General features: G+C 45.8%; 1 protein-coding gene across 11 annotated transcripts in view; it reads right to left on the reverse strand.

Moving 5' to 3' along the window:
* The window catches only part of MTSS1 (MTSS I-BAR domain containing 1), a 140,048-nt gene that overhangs the window by 3,923 nt on the left and 118,484 nt on the right, over positions 1-17,641 (reverse strand). For 2 of the 11 annotated variants that reach the window (XM_033155828.1, XM_033155830.1), the window contains exons 7-13: positions 14,602-14,759; positions 13,663-13,770; positions 12,865-12,962; positions 9,982-10,192; positions 5,021-5,143; positions 3,190-3,390; positions 62-226 (exon numbers count right to left, since the gene is read on the reverse strand). In XM_033155828.1, coding sequence (XP_033011719.1) covers positions 62-226; positions 3,190-3,390; positions 5,021-5,143; positions 9,982-10,192; positions 12,865-12,962; positions 13,663-13,770; positions 14,602-14,759 — 1,064 coding nt within the window. The remainder of the gene's footprint in view (positions 1-61; positions 227-3,189; positions 3,391-5,020; positions 5,144-9,981; positions 10,193-12,864; positions 12,963-13,662; positions 13,771-14,601; positions 14,760-17,641) is intronic. The other 9 variants (XM_033155829.1, XM_033155831.1, XM_033155833.1 and 6 more) reach the window with 5 other exon arrangements.

Raw genomic sequence — 17,641 nt, forward strand, 5'->3', positions numbered from 1 at the left:
CCCGTTGGGTACTGGTTGAACAGGTCTACCAGGGACACAACAAAGAACAAGAGAGTCTCACCCTTGGGGCGGCCGACACTGTCATACTCCGAGGTCTCTGAGCTTCCTCGGTGGCCAGAGCTGGTCCACTCTGTGCTCCCCCAGCGGGGTCTCCTTCTCGTTTTTCCTTCCGGCGTTGCAAAGTATTTACCAAGGGCTGGTCATAAGGACCTGGCTTAGCCCAATCCTAGAGAAAAAAATCCATTAGTCAAAAGTTTACGCAGATTACATACTCTCTGCAAAGGATACGTGCTGGGCTCTGCTTTTTTATTAAAGGGAAGTCACAGTCTTAAGCTGTTGTTTTTCTGAGCTTGTGTACAGCTTTGCCTTCAAATCAAAGCACAGGCCAGGTTGACTCCATTGCAGGAGCAACAGCACAGGAGTGAGTCAGTGACTGGTGTAATGAACTCAGCTTCCTAAGTGATGGCTTAGGAAGCCGAGGATGAGAGTCCCTTCCTCTCCCCCCCCCCCCAAAAAAAAACTTGGATCTGTTCTGGGGTTTCTCCCAACCCTCTAGAGCAGATGGGGGAGGAAATGCAGTGAAAAGAAGTCAACTTTGTTGGCTCCATTGCTAGGATTTCATAAAATCTTGGTTTTCCTAGGCCTATTTTTATATATAGCTGGGGGAAACTCCATTTTGAGGAATAAGCTGCCAACACAGAAATGCCCTTTCCAAATGGAGGAAATAATTGATTTTAAAAAAATATTTGTTGTACAGCCACACTGATACAAGTCCAGTGCCAGAAACATGGCATCATTTTCATGCGACTGGGCCAATGGGTGGGAGGGTTTGGGGATCAGGATAGCAATGCAGCTGTTCAACAGAGAGGCAACAGACATTAAAAATTGTGCAGAAAACTAGAAGAATGAAACATCTGTGCTTCCTGTCACCCTGCCCACAAATATGACTTCAAACAACCATCACGATTTTGCCATAAATAGATAATCCAGAAAGGCCTTGGAAAAAAAGTTCAGGCTAATTGTTATGGGCAAGATCAAAACTCCTTGCCCCTAATTTGTAATAAGGGGGATGTTATAATACAAATGTCCCTGGCAAGGCAGTTGTAAGCATTACTGGGATAAATATGTGAAGAACTTAAAACATCTGAAAAGTGCCAAGGATTTTCACCAAAGGGAAGAGTACTTGCTAAGGGTATCAGCCTTGCAACCAGATCGTGTTTGGAGACAAAGCAGGACTGATATATTAAGCAGATGCAAGGGGGAGAGAGAAAAATTGGCAGGCTATTTCTCTCTCTTAAGTTTTTACTTCTATGCAGGTCTGGAGATCTATTAGCAAGAGCTGAACCTCCCCAGCCTTCCTCCAATACACCCAATGGATCTGCTCAGATCCTATCCAGTAAATATCCTGCTTCTGTAAACAACATGGAGCTCCTATTCACACAAAGTAATTATTAGTGGGTAGGTGGGAGTGCTGCTTCATATGAAAGCTTTTTAAAAATCACTTATCAGTGAATATTCATACAAAAGTACTTTAAGTTCAAATGTAAATTCAGCCCAGTGTATGGTTACGTCGTTTATATGAGGGCAGGAGGTAGCTGTGTTGGTCTGCCGTAGTCGACACAAAATAAAAAAAATTCCTTCCAGCAGCACCTTGGAGACCAACTAAGTTTGTTCTTGGTATGAGCTTTCGTGTGCATGCACACTTTTTCAGATACACTGAAACAGAAGTCACCAGACCCATATGTATGTGTGTGTGTGTGTGTGTGTGTGTGTGGAGTCCCCACCCTCTCACTATATATAAGGGTCTGGTGACTTCTGTTTCAGTGTACTTGAAGAAGTGTGCATGCACAGGAAAGCTCATACCAGTAACAAACTTAGTTGGTCTCTAAGGTGCTACTGGAAGGAATTTTTTTAGATGAGGGCAGTTTCTCATGCCATGTTTTGAACCCATGTAAGGAAACCCAAATCCAAAAGCATATCATTTCTGAAAGGTGCATCTGGGTGTTAATTCGCCATGTACCCCTTTAAAATAAGCAGAAACAGGGGCGTCTCTGGTCGTTCCTGGTGTGTATTTCAGAAAGGGAAGTAAACAGGTAGGCACCTTTCAAAACCAAAATAGCATGCAAGTGTCTGGGACTCTTATCTGTACCCTTGTTCCCAACGGACTCTCAGGCCAGACAGACAAATAATGGGTTGCCCAGGGACTGCAGATGCATTTCTTCCCTTCTTCCTTCCCAACAAATGTGCTTCTTTCAAAGCAATTTAGAAACCTAGTAAACTGACTCCTTTGACACCAACTGTAAATTAGGCAAATGTAGTCTTCAAGCAGGAAGACTTTATGGATGGGACCCCCCATGGAGTGTGTGCACATGGTAAAAAGAATAACATAAATTACACTAGGAAGTGATTGTCCCAGCAAGTTTTTCCAGGGTTGAAGCTGTGAATGAGAGCCAACAGGAAATTCAAGGCCCTGTTCAAGGGATCTCCCCTGGAAAAGATACCATGAGCAACTTTAGTGTTAATTTTAACATCGGGTTAGGGAACCTCCAGTCTGTGGGCCAATCCTTGCCTGCAGGGTCACTTCCTAAGGAAGGGGTTTGCATGGAAAGCCCTGCTAAAAGGAGGAAAACTGCTTTTGTTTTAGCAGTACTTTATTAGGTGCTTTGAAGTCACAACTTTGGGCCTTCAAAGCACCTGACCCCCAACGTCATTGTGAGGTCAGTTGATTGACAAGTTGGCAACCCTGGCCACCTGTCAAATTTGGCCCTTGAGTCCAATCCTGATGAGGACCTGGGCCTGTTAAACGAAAAAGATTCCCTACTCCTTTATTAATAGAGGCGCACCCTCAATTAGGCCCTATCAAACTGTTATCCAGAGAGCACCAACGGTTAAACTAGAATCATCCCAAAGTCTCAGTGTGCTGCTGCACAGTTCGGAAAGCTGTTGAAATGCTTGTTCAGATAACACCAATTTCTTTCTTTTGAAGTTCTTGATTCATGGGAGTAGGAGCTAAGGGAGACTCCCTCGTCAGATCACAGAATTCGGAATAGTATTACGAGCTGGGGTGGGGGTGGGGCAGAAAATCAACCGAGAATTAAATGAGATTCCAAAAGCAACAACTTGCAGTAGAGCTGGGGAGTGGGAAATGGAAAGGAGAATGGGTGACAGAAACAAAAAAGAGACACAAACCTTCCAGCTAGGGATCTTAGATGATGGTAACATGCCTGGCCCAATGGTGTAATAATGAGCGCAGTCTGGAAGGAGGGTGGTGGAAGAGGAAGCCCGGGTCCATGCGTGGGAGACAGGCGGGAAATGAGGGGAAGGGCCTGCACCAACGGAAGCTAAGGACGGGCCACTGGACAAACTACAGTGATAATACCCATTAGACAACTGGAAACAAAACAAAACAAAAAGGGAAAAAAGAGGAGAGAAATTAATATAAATAGGACAAAATATGGGGGGTGGGTGGGTGGGATACAAGGTGAATCAGGCATGCATTGCTGGGAGAGAAGGGGAGGGGGGAAATACCCCACGGAGATTTGAGAACTGTTCGCAAATCAACACCCCATACAGTGCTTGCTCATGCTTTGTTAATGTTACTCAAATATGCATCGCCGTTCAAAAACCAAAACATCATTTTCAGGGGCTGAACAACTTTAGGCCGCTCTGCTACAGAGACAACCTTTTTTTTGGGGGGGGGGTTCACCTCCCAGCGTTGGCCAGTGTTACGCATGCCAGATAAACACAATACGGAGTTTGGATGCTCTCGTTTCTTGAGGGACAATCGCGAGTTTCGTTCAGATTCTGAAAGCAATGGGGTGCGATCTTTCCAAAGCTGTTAATATGCCTCCTGGGTTAGTATTTTCACAGCGCATTCAAGTGAGAAGCAGCAGCAGCAGCTCAGCCTCAGAAAATGACATGTTCTACTAGAAACAACATAATGAAAGGGGGTGGAAGGAATCGGGGGCATTTCCAGATGAGAATGGACCCCAATTTAAAATCACTTGCTCTGGTGGAGATCAGAAATTATCCCCCGATTATTATTTTTTACCTTAAAATGCTAGTAAGATTTATGCATGCCAGGGGGCATCTGATTTTTAAAAGAGAATCTGGGAATGTGCATAGGATGATTGGAGATGATGATTGGAGATGACCACATGGTGATTTTGGCCTCACATTTATTTGAAAAGCTCCCTAGAGCCAATTCCATTGCATTTACCAAAGTGGTTCTGTCGTGGGCTCACGTTTATAAACACAGCCACAACATGCCACAGATTGCACTGCAAAATGCCTGGCAAATGGTTTTGTGAATGCTCCAACTTGTGTTACCATCACTGCTGAACCATCTCCACTTCCAGAACGTGGTAGGCAGCGATTCACAAAACCAGTTACTGCACCCAAAGAGGTGGCAAGTGTGCGTTAAAAGCAACTGTGTGGCTGGCAGCATGAGGTAGGCTTTTCCGCTGCTTTTATTCCATGCATTCAACTCATTCATTTGGATCATGTGCGGGGAACTTTCAGCCCTCTAGATGTTGCTAAGATACAACTCCCATCACCCACAAGCATGGCCAATGGCCAAGGGTGATGAATGATGTAGTCAACCCAACAGCTGGAGGTCCAAAGAGTTCCCCAAACCCAATTTCGATCCTTTTACGGTGGTGTCCAAACTTTTTTCAAAGAGGGCCAGATCCGATGAAGTGAAGGGCCGTGAGGGCTGACCAAAGTTGAGTTGTTGACCTTTTTTTAGGGTTGAAATTGTTGAGCCCCCTGGTTGTTTTTTTAGGATTGAACTTGTTGAGGTTTTTTTTTAGGATTTTACCCCAGGAAACAAACTGCCACAGGGGCCGAATTTAACTGTCCGGCGGGCCAGATTAGGCCCCCGAAACAGACTTCAGACATGCCTGCTTTACGGGTTTCCATTCTCATCCCCTCGTTTGCGCTCGTGAGAACTATTTCGGGCCTGTGTCTCAGAGCCCGGGGAGGATCAAAGAACATGTCTTAGAGACGAAGCCTTTTTCACCTTCTCTGTGGAGGCCCAAGCCCCCATGGTAGAGCCTGAGCTGACTGACGTGGGGGAGCTGCACTCGCTCACTGACTGGCAGGTTTCAGAGGCTTCCGAGGAGGCAGAGCTGGACGAATTCTGCTGGGTTAAAAAAATAGCGGCAACCATGACACGGCAAGGAACAGAAAAGGAGAGGAAAGACAAGCCAACAGGAGAACAAAAACCCAACAAAGCACAGAGGAACGAATACATTCACGGAAGGAAGAGGAGAGAAGCAGAGTGTTAGGAGATCAGAGCAAAAATTTGATGGTTATAAACGCAGCTGAAAGCCTTCAACGCTCCCAAAGTGCAAGAGGGACAAAAGCAACAGGGTTGCAGAGCCGTTGCTGCTTCTAAAAGGAAGCAAACATCTATGACGCCACGTGCCAACTCCCTGCTGAGATTTCAGTTTCAATCGAAAGCGCTGACGCAGTGGCACCTTCAGAACTGCCTCGGAGCAGATCGGCGGAGCGCTGAAGCCACAGCTGCAGCACCACAACGCAAAGGCCCTCTGGACGTGCCTTGGCTTTGGAGGCTGGTAGTTGGGAAAATCTAGGCAGGGGTACCTAGGGAAAAGCCTATATCTGGAAACCCCACACGAATTTGTCAAGAACAGGGCCAGCAGCAAAAGACCAGCTGCTGCGCACAGATCTTTCTTGAGAAAGTAAATCCGAATTTTCCAGGTGGACACAAGCACTTTCCACGTGGATTCCTTCACGGGAAGTTGTTCAAAGCTACCCCAATGTTTCCATACGGCCTTACCTAAGCAAGGGATGTTGGTGGTCAAGAGAGTCCACCTGCAGGGATCCTGCCCTTAGCCTCACTGCGCTGTTTGTATGTCTGTACTATACTCCCCAAATCGGTGTTGAGACATCTGGAGAGTTGTGAGAATCTCAACATTGCAGTGGTAACAAATTGACGCTCTTCCTGTAGTGCCGCAGAGAGTGACGGGGAGCACCCCAGATCACCTAAATCCAACCTTTTCCCGGGATTCTCTGCTCTTCAGCTCAAACCACACATTCCAGTGCTTTTAGTTCGGCCTGGATAGCTCCATTGGCTAGCGTGGTGCTGATAAAGCGAGGTCCAATCCTTTGTCTGCATTGCAGGGGGCTGAAACTAGATGATTCTCAGGGTCCCTTCCAACTCTACAATTCTATGAGTGGGAAACCTGTGGCCCTCCAGATGTTGCTGGACTACAGCTCCCATCATTCCTGGGCCACTGGCTGATGGGAACTGGGGCTCCACCTCATCTAGAGGGCCACAGGTTCCTCCTCCCCCAGCCCTGCTACAGAGTGATCCACATCAATGAGATAGCAGCGGGCTACAAAAGTATACAACAGGAGCAAAAAGCATGCGCCCCCATAGAAGGTGTAGGCATGCAAGGCAATTCTTCAGCAAAGAATTGAGACAACGTAGTTGCAAACCTATTAAGCATATGCAAATAAAACAATCTGCTCTACTTATTCCAAGCACAGAATTTGAGGTTTCTTCACCCAGAACTGAGACTCTTTGCTTTGTACGGGTGCACAATAGTTGCCCCCATCTCCCATTACAGTGCTGAAAGGCCTCACTATTTCATAAGAAACAGGTTCTCAACACCTGCTCTGGGTTGAATCAAATTACAGTGATACCTCAGTTTACGAACTTAATTCGTTCCGGAGGTCCGTTCTTAACCTGAAACCGTTCTTAACCTGAGGTACCACTTTAGCTAATGGGGCCTCCCGCTGCCGTGCAATTTCTGTTCTCATCCTGGGGCAAAGTTCTTAACCCGAGGTACTACTTCCGGGTCAGCGGAGTTTGTAACCCGAAGTGTTTGTAACCCAAGGTACCACTGTACTTTGGAACACAAGCTCGATTTTTTTAAATGGACAGACCTAGATCAGAGTCACCCTTGTTTGTATGTTGCACATGCAGAGAGGTGCAGGGCTGAAAGAAACGCTCATATATACCAGAGCCTACACAAAGCAGGCCCTGTTTCTCCAACCCATGCGTAACAAAATAAGGGTGGGCAGATTGCAAAAGCAAGTCCTACTCATGGAGGTGATGATAAGGGGTGCAATTCATACTACAGGCTTGTACATGAGGGCTTAAACCCACTGCCTGCAAACCTTTTACACACCAAGGCGCAAGGCTTACTGACCTTTTTATAAGATATATAGGCAGGACTATTTCTGGCTCTCCCTGTGGAAAAAAACCCTCCTCTGTCTTTCTTGCTTGTTTAAGCCTCCCAACTGACTATGATATGGGGTAATTTGGATACGCCACGAGGCAAAACGGCCTCTTTTCACCCTACCTCCCACAATTCCATGGCACGGGAAGTTGCAACAACTGCCCATTGCGTTCTTTTGTCCCTCAGCAACAGAGAACGGAAATCACACAAAACGGGCCACTAAAAACACATAAAAAGCATCAGCAGAGAAAGCAGAATGACGCTTTCATCCACGGCTTTTATAGCAAGAATCAACATTCTGCTTTCAAACGATGACACACGGCAGCGCAAGGTTATTTTCTCTCTCTTGTGAATATAAATTCCAAGATGAAAGTCCGTCAGTTGGTCACAACACACAACACATTAAACATGTTTCTGGGTTCTGCCTGCGTGAGTAGCAGGACATTCAAGCAAGTCTCAAATATCCGGGACATAAAAATGATCCCTTTTATCCTCACGCTGAAATGATACTATGGACATCTCTCTCTCTCTCTTTAGATCAGCAGTGGGGGCTCCTCTATTCATTAGCACATTAAGAATGCCAATTTCCCCCCCACTGAGCAACAGTTTCTTTATACTTAGAAATCCACATGGAGCTAAGGTCCCATGGAAAGTTCCAACTTGTGACCAGCTCTAAAATACATCATAGTTCCAAGAATTTAGTGACTCAAAAACCCGGATAGCTTACAACTGTGGTAGACCAAAACCCAGTTGTGTGCTGGATCCCTTCATATAAGCTAATGCCATGCAGAACCCACCTTGCAAAAGAAACAAGAAACAATGCATTGCACAGTAGGACAACTGATGGTCTGGGCCATTTCACACATTACGCAAAGTCCATGCCAGTTACGCTGCTGACAACAGACTCAGCTTTGGCCAATCGCCAATTAGCGTACCTGTGCGATACAGGTGTTGCTGTGCGATACAGATGTTTGCAAACATACCTGATTTGCATTCACATTAAGTCATTTTAGATCTTGGCTTAAGGTGTACACTAAAAACATCAGCATGTGAAGTGCCCTTTAACGTGGGCCAAATGTGGACCTGTGAATCCTGTAACTAAAGAACTCCTAGTTGGAATAGTTCCAAGTCTTTTCCAAGGGGTGTGCGACACAGTGTTCCCTGGAGCATTTTGGTTCACTGGGCATGCAGGGGAAATGGCATGTCTGAATGCAACACTTTTGTTAAATATCCCAGCATCACATGCAAAGGCAGCTGAAGGCTTCCAGCCTAGCCTTTCCCCGTCCCTGCTAACTTTGCATCAAGAGATTTTTATGACAAGCCCTAGGTGTGGTCGTGGTCTCAAAACAAGCCATTTCTGTCAGGTGTCTACAGAAACGCCACATTCTACTTCCTGAACATATGAGATCTGCTCTCAGAAGTGAGGAAATCCATACCCTGTAAATACGTATTTATTACCCAGGGGTTTCTTGTGTGTATGTGTGTTTTGTTTTGTTGTTTTTCACTAATTTCACTTCAACTTAAGTTGCTGTACACCTCTTTTGTGGAGCTTGGCTTGAAACATATTGGAAGGAAAGGAAACATTTATGGGGTAAGCTTTGGGGGATCAAATAGCTTGGGATGATGTAGTACAAAATAGGGGAATAATATAACTGAGGAGGCAACTTTCAGATCACCTGCCTCGACCATCTACTGGCCCGAACATTGACTGCAAGAATTTGCATAGCAAATGGGGGGAAGGTTCTAACTTAAGTTGCAGGATGGCAGAATCTATGGGATACTGATTAAAATCTGCATTTGGCTTTGTATCACTGGAAGCTGTTGTTTATATATAGTTTCTCTTGTTATCGTCAACCACAGGTAAAATTAACACTGCACCACCACCCTGTTTGTAGCCCCAAAATATCTGGAGAGCATCAGGCTGGGAGGAGACTGGCGAGAGGGAGCTCTAGGGAGAACGTACCCTGACGGCTTGCATGTGCATTTCTCTTGCCTTCCTCTGCAAGACATCATAGAAAAGACGTGATCAACTCAATGTGAAAGACAAGACGGGAAGATGCAAACATCTTTCCTGTAATATGTGAAAGGGCCCCGCATTTTAGCCTTTGGCTGCAGCGGCAGGAGGCAATTGCTGGGTTTACCTCTTGGCAACTGCAAACCAGGCTTAACACACAATTTGCTATGGGTGAGAATAGGAAAGCAGCAGTAGTCTGCCCAATAAAGCAGGGGTGGGGAATCTCAGGCCTGGGGGCCAAATGTGACCTTCCAGGACCCTCTATCCAGCACATTAGACTCTATCCAGGTCACACTCCTTGCCATCCCCTTCACTGGTCCTATTTCACACCCTCCTTGTATATTTTGTGCCTGGCTAGAAGGTACCCTTGACCTCTTGCTTTTCCTGAATGGATGGAAGAGAAGGGATCTGTAATTGTGTAGCTTATCATTTGTTGTTGTTGTTTAGTCGTTTAGTCATGTCCGACTATCATACGATGGAAAAAATTACATCCAATACTCAACCCACTTTGGCCTCTGGCCCCACCCACCACTGACACGTGGCCCCCATTAAGTCCCTCGAAAGGCAATGTGGCCCTTGGGCTAGAAAAAAATGTATTCCCCACTCCTGCAGTAGAGTAATGCAGCAGGCAGACAACCAAATAACCCAAAGCAGAAGCCACTAAAAGCACAATGAGCACAGAAGCCCTTGGAGATCTCGAACGTGGGGGAGAAACGGAAGGTGCTACATGCGGGGGCAGCTGCTCCCTAAGCATACCTGGTTGAGGGCCTCTGGCGGCATCGGGGATGGCGACTTGGACTGGAAAGCGTCCTGGGACATGAACCCGGAGTCATGCGAGGACACGCTGGAGAGCCTCATCGGCGCTTGCTGGGGCAGGTTGGAGCTGCGGTAGCGATAGTGTGAACTGGGTGAGTGAGAGTGTGAGCCGCTTGACCGTGAGTCACTACTGTTTACACTGTTCAGACTGCTGTGAGATACAAAAGGAAGAGAGACGAGGGCAAAGGGGGAGGGGGGGAGAGAAACAAAAAGGGGGGGGAGGGGGAAGAGACCGGCACAGGACAATTAACATTCCATGGTTCTCCAGCAGGGCATGCAGCACAAAGAATAAAAATTAAAAAAATAAATAGCACAACTAGCAGGAGGAAACTGGGAAGAGTTGTAAGGAACTGCAGTATCCTTAGGAATTGGATGGAAAATGGCAAATCGACAGCATCGCGTGGCACTAGAATGCTGCAATGAACGAGTCGGGTTGTTTCTGCAAAGGAAGAAGTTCCTCCAGGAGACCAGGCAGGAAAGCGGGAGGGAGCTGGTTCCCCACCCCACCCCAGGCTACCAGCATGGAACGAAACAGCTGGCAACTGGGGAGGAAGCTGGGATAGCTTGGGTCGAACTGAACGTTTGTTGCACGAGTGGAATGACTTCTGCTCATGCAACAGAACTTCCCTTTCTCCTCTCACGCCACCCCAATCTGCTGCAGAGGGCTTGGGGCAACCTCAGAGCCGATCTGAAGGTGTGGGAGCACAGAAGGAGGAAGAGGAAGTTTCACTGTGTGAATGGAAGGTCTGCAAGAGCACTGACTCTGCTGGACACAAAACCTTTTTCCTTTGTAGGCTAGGGGACTTTTACGGGTATATTTGAAATGCTGCATTGGATACCGATTAGGGCTGCTGAAGGCGCCTGAGGTGAGAAATCCCATCAGCACCCGAACAAAAAGCTAACCAGCACGTGGAATGTTCTACTGAGAGATTCCCTGTGTAAGTTCCACTGACGTGAATGGGAGTGGTAGCAAAACCACTACTGCACTCTGGTACATATTGCAGTACTCAATGGGGCTGGAACAGGAGAGACTTCTGGCAGACTATGCACAGTGGATTGGATGTGCCTTGCCTCTCAATTCTGCTGATGCAAGCAGTGACCTCACTTTGCACCTGAGGTTGCCATGTCGCTTCCTCTCATAGCACGCCCTATTGCCAGAAAAGGCACCCTTGCTTGGGGTTAAAAGTCTGCAGCAGAATTTTTAAAATTTAAGGCAGAGGAGGGGTTTCGCTGCTAATCCAAGAGGGCTGGCTAGTTTCTTCATTAAGCTTCTGCTGTTTACATAATACTATCAAATGTTCACCAGACGAAGATAGCAGGAGATCTTTGATGGGGGTCTCCCAAGGATTCCCTTTAAGCAATAAATTGAGCTGGCAATTGCTTTGCGGGAGGCAAGAGGCTATATGGTCCCATCGCCTGTGGCGATGATAGTCACGTGAATCTCCCACCATCTTGCCTAGTTTGCCTAGAAGACCGCTGCTGGGATTGTACGGCCAGCCATTTTCCTTGTTAAGGATATTGCATTTTGAAAAGCCTGTGCTTACCGCTGTCAATAGAAATATCTATAGATCTCCTGTCTATAGATACTATACATACGCATGCACAGACAGCTAGCTACGCAGGGGAATGCAAGGGGCATCTTGGTCTACCATGCCGTAGGGTGCTTCAGCTCTCCAACCCATGTGATTTGGAAGGCAAATTTGTTAAAAATAATGATGATAATCATCATCAACATCATCATAGCATTTAAGGCTAAAAAGAAACACAGGAGCAAGGAACATACAGCAGAACGTCTTCCTTTTGGTGGAGAAAAGGAGAGAATTAGACATCGGTGTGCCTGGCAAGGAGTGAGGAAGGAGGAGGAGATGCATGCTGCCAAACTGTTTTAGCAGAGAGAAAACAGTTTTCATGGAAGAGGTCGAAGGGGATCTAGATGCTCAAAACACGCAAAAATAAAAAAAAATAACTTTTTTTCTGAACTGCATTTCATCAGTACTGAACAGTAAAGTACTACCGAATAATTTTCCATAAAAAATGTTACTCAAACAAGTTGCAAGAGAAACGGGAGGCATCCAAGCAGTTTACGCTACTGAGAAATTAAGCCTGCTGTACGATTAAACAATTGTATAAACATTTACAAAGTTTGCGGGTTCATGAGACAGCGGCAAAGAATACCAGACCCCGAATCGACAATTGGATGGTCAGTGGCCGGTTTCCCTTGAAAGTTTTTTCCAGAGCCTCTTTGCATGGCTGTCATAATAACGCTCAATGATTCTATTTCTATCTCAATGTTATTATTTTACAAAATTCAGACGTACCTCCAGATTCAACCATCTTAAAACACCATTATTTTGATGTGAGTCAAGACCAAAAAGCTCACTGCCCGTGAATGGGTTGGGGAGAACGTTTTGTCGCAGCACGGATAGGACTATGATTTCTAGGCAAGAGTCTGAGAGGTTCTTTCGTCCTGCTGCTTTCGACGGCTGGCCGCTGAATTGGAACAAACATCAATCTGCAGAAAACCTAATTAACATTTGTTCCGATTCAGCAGTAACCCACAGGTTTTCCCGAGGAAAGCGGCAGGACAAAAGAAAAACATGTTTAGAAATCACAGGACTAACGGCACGTGTGGCTGAGCCCTCAAAAGGTGTGGACCACATCAGTGCCTGGATGAACACTGAGTGGTCCTTCCTAGGTGCTTCAAACGTCCTAGAGGAAAGAGCAGGATTCAAGCATATAAATAAATAAAGCTTACAGAAGGGCGTTTATTAGCGTAAAACATTGGGTTCCCATAGAAACAGATCATGTGCCTTTTCTGCTTACCTGCACACACTGGATTTTCTTGACATGGTGGTACTGGGAGATGATGGAGGAGTCTGATAGGACCAGCCATAATCAGAGCCTTTCAAATCTAGAATTACCTGGAGAATCAGGAGATAGCTATGCTCAGTTATTTACAACCAGTGAATTTGTCATTGGTGGCTTGAAACTAGCTAGCTGCTGTCAGGTCAACCAATTCTATCAGGGCATCAGTTAAGTATATCCTACTAACATCTCAGCACACTTATTTCTAACGTTACAGATTTGTTATTATCACGGTCCTTCAGTCTCTTTCTCTTTCTTGAAACACACGTTTCTCAGAGCCCTCCAGACCAGCAAAACCTTTACAAAACAACCAGTTTTATTCAAGATTCTGCCAACCATATTCCAGTGCTGCTTGCTGAAATCTAGTGAAGCTACACCTGTCACTTCCTCAACCCAGTGCCCTCCAGATTTTGTTGGGACTACAACCAACAGTCATGGATGATGGGAGTTGTAGTCCAACAACATCTAGAGGGCACCAGGTTGGGAAAATATTGACACAGATGAAGGTCAAGGGCACAGTCTACTGGAAAGTTCTCCTCCTGGAGCCCCCACAGCCGGCCACCACCCCAAGAGGAGCTAGGCAAGGATGTTACTCTGTTCTTGGGCAGCTGCCAATCATATCAATAGCACTTGCATGGGGAAGTGTTTTCAATGGGTCATTGTCCTAAGTTTTTGCACATATATGGAATTCTACCATTTGGGAGTTGAGTAGACACAGTAAACCAAACAAATTAGCCCTTCGTCAGTCAAACTAACCTGCTCACTTGATGGTGGCAGCTTGTGAGGGTCCATAGTGAGGCTTTTCAGATCTTCTGAGATGGTCTGCAGGTGAGTTATTTCTCCCAGCATTGAGATTTCTTCTTCCTGGAAGATTTTTTTAAAAAACCCAGAAACGATGCAGAAAATCAGCACTGCCCGTGTTACTGAGTTCTATTGCGTATGCAATTTGGGTCAACTTCGACAAACTAGCTGCTTCATCTTACTAAGCCAAGGCATAAGCACCACTCACTTCTTTAAACAGACACAATTTCTAAAGGTTTTTTTTTTTAAGGATTAGATACTTATGACTGAAGCTACAGAAAAGGTCAGGCTGGCAAGCAAGATGTCAACCTTCCTTCATTCTTAAACATTTTTTTAAAAGCCCTCTTAGTTCTTGCCACATCACTTTCTTTTTTAATATAATATTTTTTATTAAATTTTCTCTTTTACAATTTAAAATACTTATTTAAACACCCTTAAAATTTCAATGACTTCCCTTCTCCTCTTTCCATGGTTCATTTTGCCTATCATAAATCCCTGCATATTTTACAAGAACAAGAATACATTCAGTATTCCATTATTGCACCCATCAAAACTTATTTACACTGTTGAGTTTATCTTAATGCTGCCAACATTTTCAAGTGCACACAGTTCCCTTCCCCCCATATATTCAATAAATGTTTTCCAACCTTCTCTAAACATATGTTCTTCTTGTTCTCTTATTCTATATGTTAAGTCTGCAAGCTGCACATATTCTGTAGGCTTAAGTTGCCATTCTTCTTTAGTTGGGACCTTGCTCATTTTCCATTTTGGGGCTAACAAAATACGGGACGCAGTAGTAGCATATATAAATAACCTTTTCTGACACCTGGGAATTTCAAGACTCAAAACATGCTTTGTGGAAGCAACGGGGAAAAGGCTCGAAACAAAACTCACAATCACAGGCCGCAGCATGGAAATGAATGAGCAGAACCTGCCGCGTTCCTCAATCAGGGCTTTCCTAACAGCCTGCTTCTCTGTTTCTTCAAGAAGTAGGTATTTATCATTCACGTCCTGTAAGGCGCTGTCTAGCTGAGGTTGGATGTCTCCTCTACCTGTTCACATCGGAGAAAAAGCGAAGGTGGTTATAGGCCGAAGCTACTCCCAAGGAAGCCCGTAAACATTTGTATACCGCTTTGGCTATCTCTGGGCTCACGTCAAGCGTGTTCACAACGGCTAGTCACTACATGCCGTTGACTCCCTTGTCGATCCACCTCAATGGGAGTGAATCTGCCTTGATTAAGCTGAATTTGCGGCTTAAACCAAGGAGTCTAGCATACCTCCTTTGGGACAAACGGGAGGGAATATTTATTTAACAAAGAAAACACAGTTCTTATATGTTACAGTATTAAGAACAGGCTACACAGATGAGGAGAAGAGGTTAAGCTTTCACAGAGCGGTCAAATATTGCATTTCATCAAATACGTAACAGAAGATGGAACAATTCAAGCTACATTGACACAGACTGGTAGTCTCCCCCGCTTTTCTTCAGGTACCCTGGGAATCGTTAGCAGCTTATTTGGGGTTCCTTTAACAAGAAGATCAGTAATGGTGGACAAACGTATCTGGCGCCATAACAGATTTATAGAATTATGCCTGGAGAAAGTGGTTGAAGGAAGCTTTTTCTCCCTCTGATACAATTCTAGAACCTGGAGCCATCCAATGAAACAACGGTGGGAGATTCAGGAAAAGACTAAAGGAAGCATTTTTTTCGCATAGTGCACTGCCAGTTTATGGAATTCACTTACAGAAGGGCATAGCAAAGGCCACCAACGAAGATGGCTTCAAACTGCCCTCTATGAATTTGCCTATCAGTGGGCCACTAGTCATGAGGGCTGCACGCTACCCTCCTGTCTCAGAGTACCACCTGCTGGGGCAACATAAATGGGACACTGTTGTTGAGCGCATGCCCTGCTTGTGGGCCTCCCAAGGCTACTGTGGTGGAGAGGACACGAGATTTGGTGAGCCTTTGTTCTGATCCAGCATGGGGTCTTCTGATGACGACGTCTTGCCTACCGATTACCAATCTCCTCGTATAATATGCAGTAACAACGAGCCCCCCCCCCCCCCAAGGCCTGCCCAATGCACTGCATGGAATGCAGAAAGCTGCCTCACACCAGCTCACTGTATTTGCAGTATTGTCTGTTTTGACCGGTAGCGACTCATTTGACCAGGCATAGGCAAACTCGGCCCTCCAGATGTTTTGGGACTACAACTCCCACCATCCCTAGCTAACAGGACCAGTGGTTAGGGATGATGGGAGTTGTAGTCCCAACATATCTGGAGGGCCGAGTTTGCCTATGCCTGCATTTGACAAGACGTCTTCCCCACCGCCTGCTCTCTCATCTGTTCAACTGGAGACGCCAAGGTTCCGACTCGGGAGCTCCTGCATGCAAGACGTGTGCTCTACCCACCAAGCTTATATGGCCATGCAGCCTAGAACATGCCCTGAAGAGTTTAGGGGACAGGTGCTGGCAGGTGTTCTCTTGGCCAGCAAACTGGAAATGGTTCTGTAAAAAGGCAGGAAGGCCAGTTCAGTAAGAACCTGGTTGGGTCCCACCAAAGTTTAGTGAAGATTGTCAGGTCCAGGAGGTTACTTACTCACCCCAGTTTAAAGCCAATCCAGTTTCATAAGCAAAAGTTAAAGGGGGTAATAGGAGTTGGTGTATATATATACACAAACTTTTCACATAAAGGTATCAGGGCGGAAATCAATTTCACAAGGGAAATAGGGAAGTTGCTTCAATTCCCACAAACAAACAAGGATATTGGCGTTCAAATGTATGCACAGCTCTCATCTCCTGCCAAACTCACCACCATATTGTGCATCCGCCCCCGCCCCCCATCTTAAGTATATTTTTTAAAATTCCCCGGAAAAATACTGAACCGTTAAGGTACAGCTTGGTATCCAAGTTGATGTGCTTCATTGGCAAAAGTGACCACAAAAAGGCATCCATAGAACTGAAGCTGGCATGAGACAGCAGCTGACAGAAGCAGTACATTTATTTGCCTTCAGGGTTTGGGGACTGACAGAACATCAAAGTATATGTGTTGCAAACAAAAGGAAACCAACAGCCTGTGAGCTAGCCCAGAAAGCTTATTAAGGTAAGACACTAGCTTATACCCCCACCCCACCCCAAAAGCCCACCTTGACTTAAATGTGGCTGCTCACAGCCAGTCAATTCTACACACAAAAAGCTTATTCTGTAGCAAATAACATGTGTCTGCAAAGAATGGAAGTGTTAGCAGGTACAGCAGAAATTCAGTTACAGACCAGTAGTCTTCGTGAGACGAAGATTCACAGGACACAAATCACCTCAACGGCTGGTGCTGCTAAGCAGATCTTGCTGGTCCCCCAACTCCCATAAGCCCCAGCCAGAATGGCCAATGGTCAAGGTTGACGGGAGTTGCGGTCCAATGAAATTTGAGGGCATTAGTTGGGAAAAGATGCAATATGGGGCCAACACTGCCATCCTGGCTCTCAAGACAGAGCCAGATCCATCAAGGTTGGAGATGGCAATCATGGTCTTCAACCTTGCAATGCCATGTGTGATGCAAGAGTGCTGCCCAGATTCCTCTAGGTTCGTCGCCAACCATGCCTCCATCTCCTCTCCATGAATGACTGCTTACATGACTTCTTCCCAGTGGGAGGCAGGCAGAGTTTATGCCGTGAACACATTTAACCTCCACCCTACTGAATGCTACTAGCAAGATCGGAGCCGTGCGTCATAAGGACATACCGGCCGTTATTTTAACTGCTGGAAGAAATTAAAGAGCTCACGCTCCAGTGTGTTGCCTGTTAAGTGTCTGGCTACTCAAGTGCAACTGTGCATGGCAGAAGCTTTTGTGTTTGTAATTCAGACACTAAATCGGAATTAAGCGCCTTGGACAGACTTCTGTAAGTGCTGAGATGTGCCATATGAGCGCAGCTAGGATC

The sequence above is a fragment of the Lacerta agilis genome, chromosome 7, assembly GCF_009819535.1.
Source record: "Lacerta agilis isolate rLacAgi1 chromosome 7, rLacAgi1.pri, whole genome shotgun sequence".
NCBI classification, from domain to species: domain Eukaryota; kingdom Metazoa; phylum Chordata; class Lepidosauria; order Squamata; family Lacertidae; genus Lacerta; species Lacerta agilis.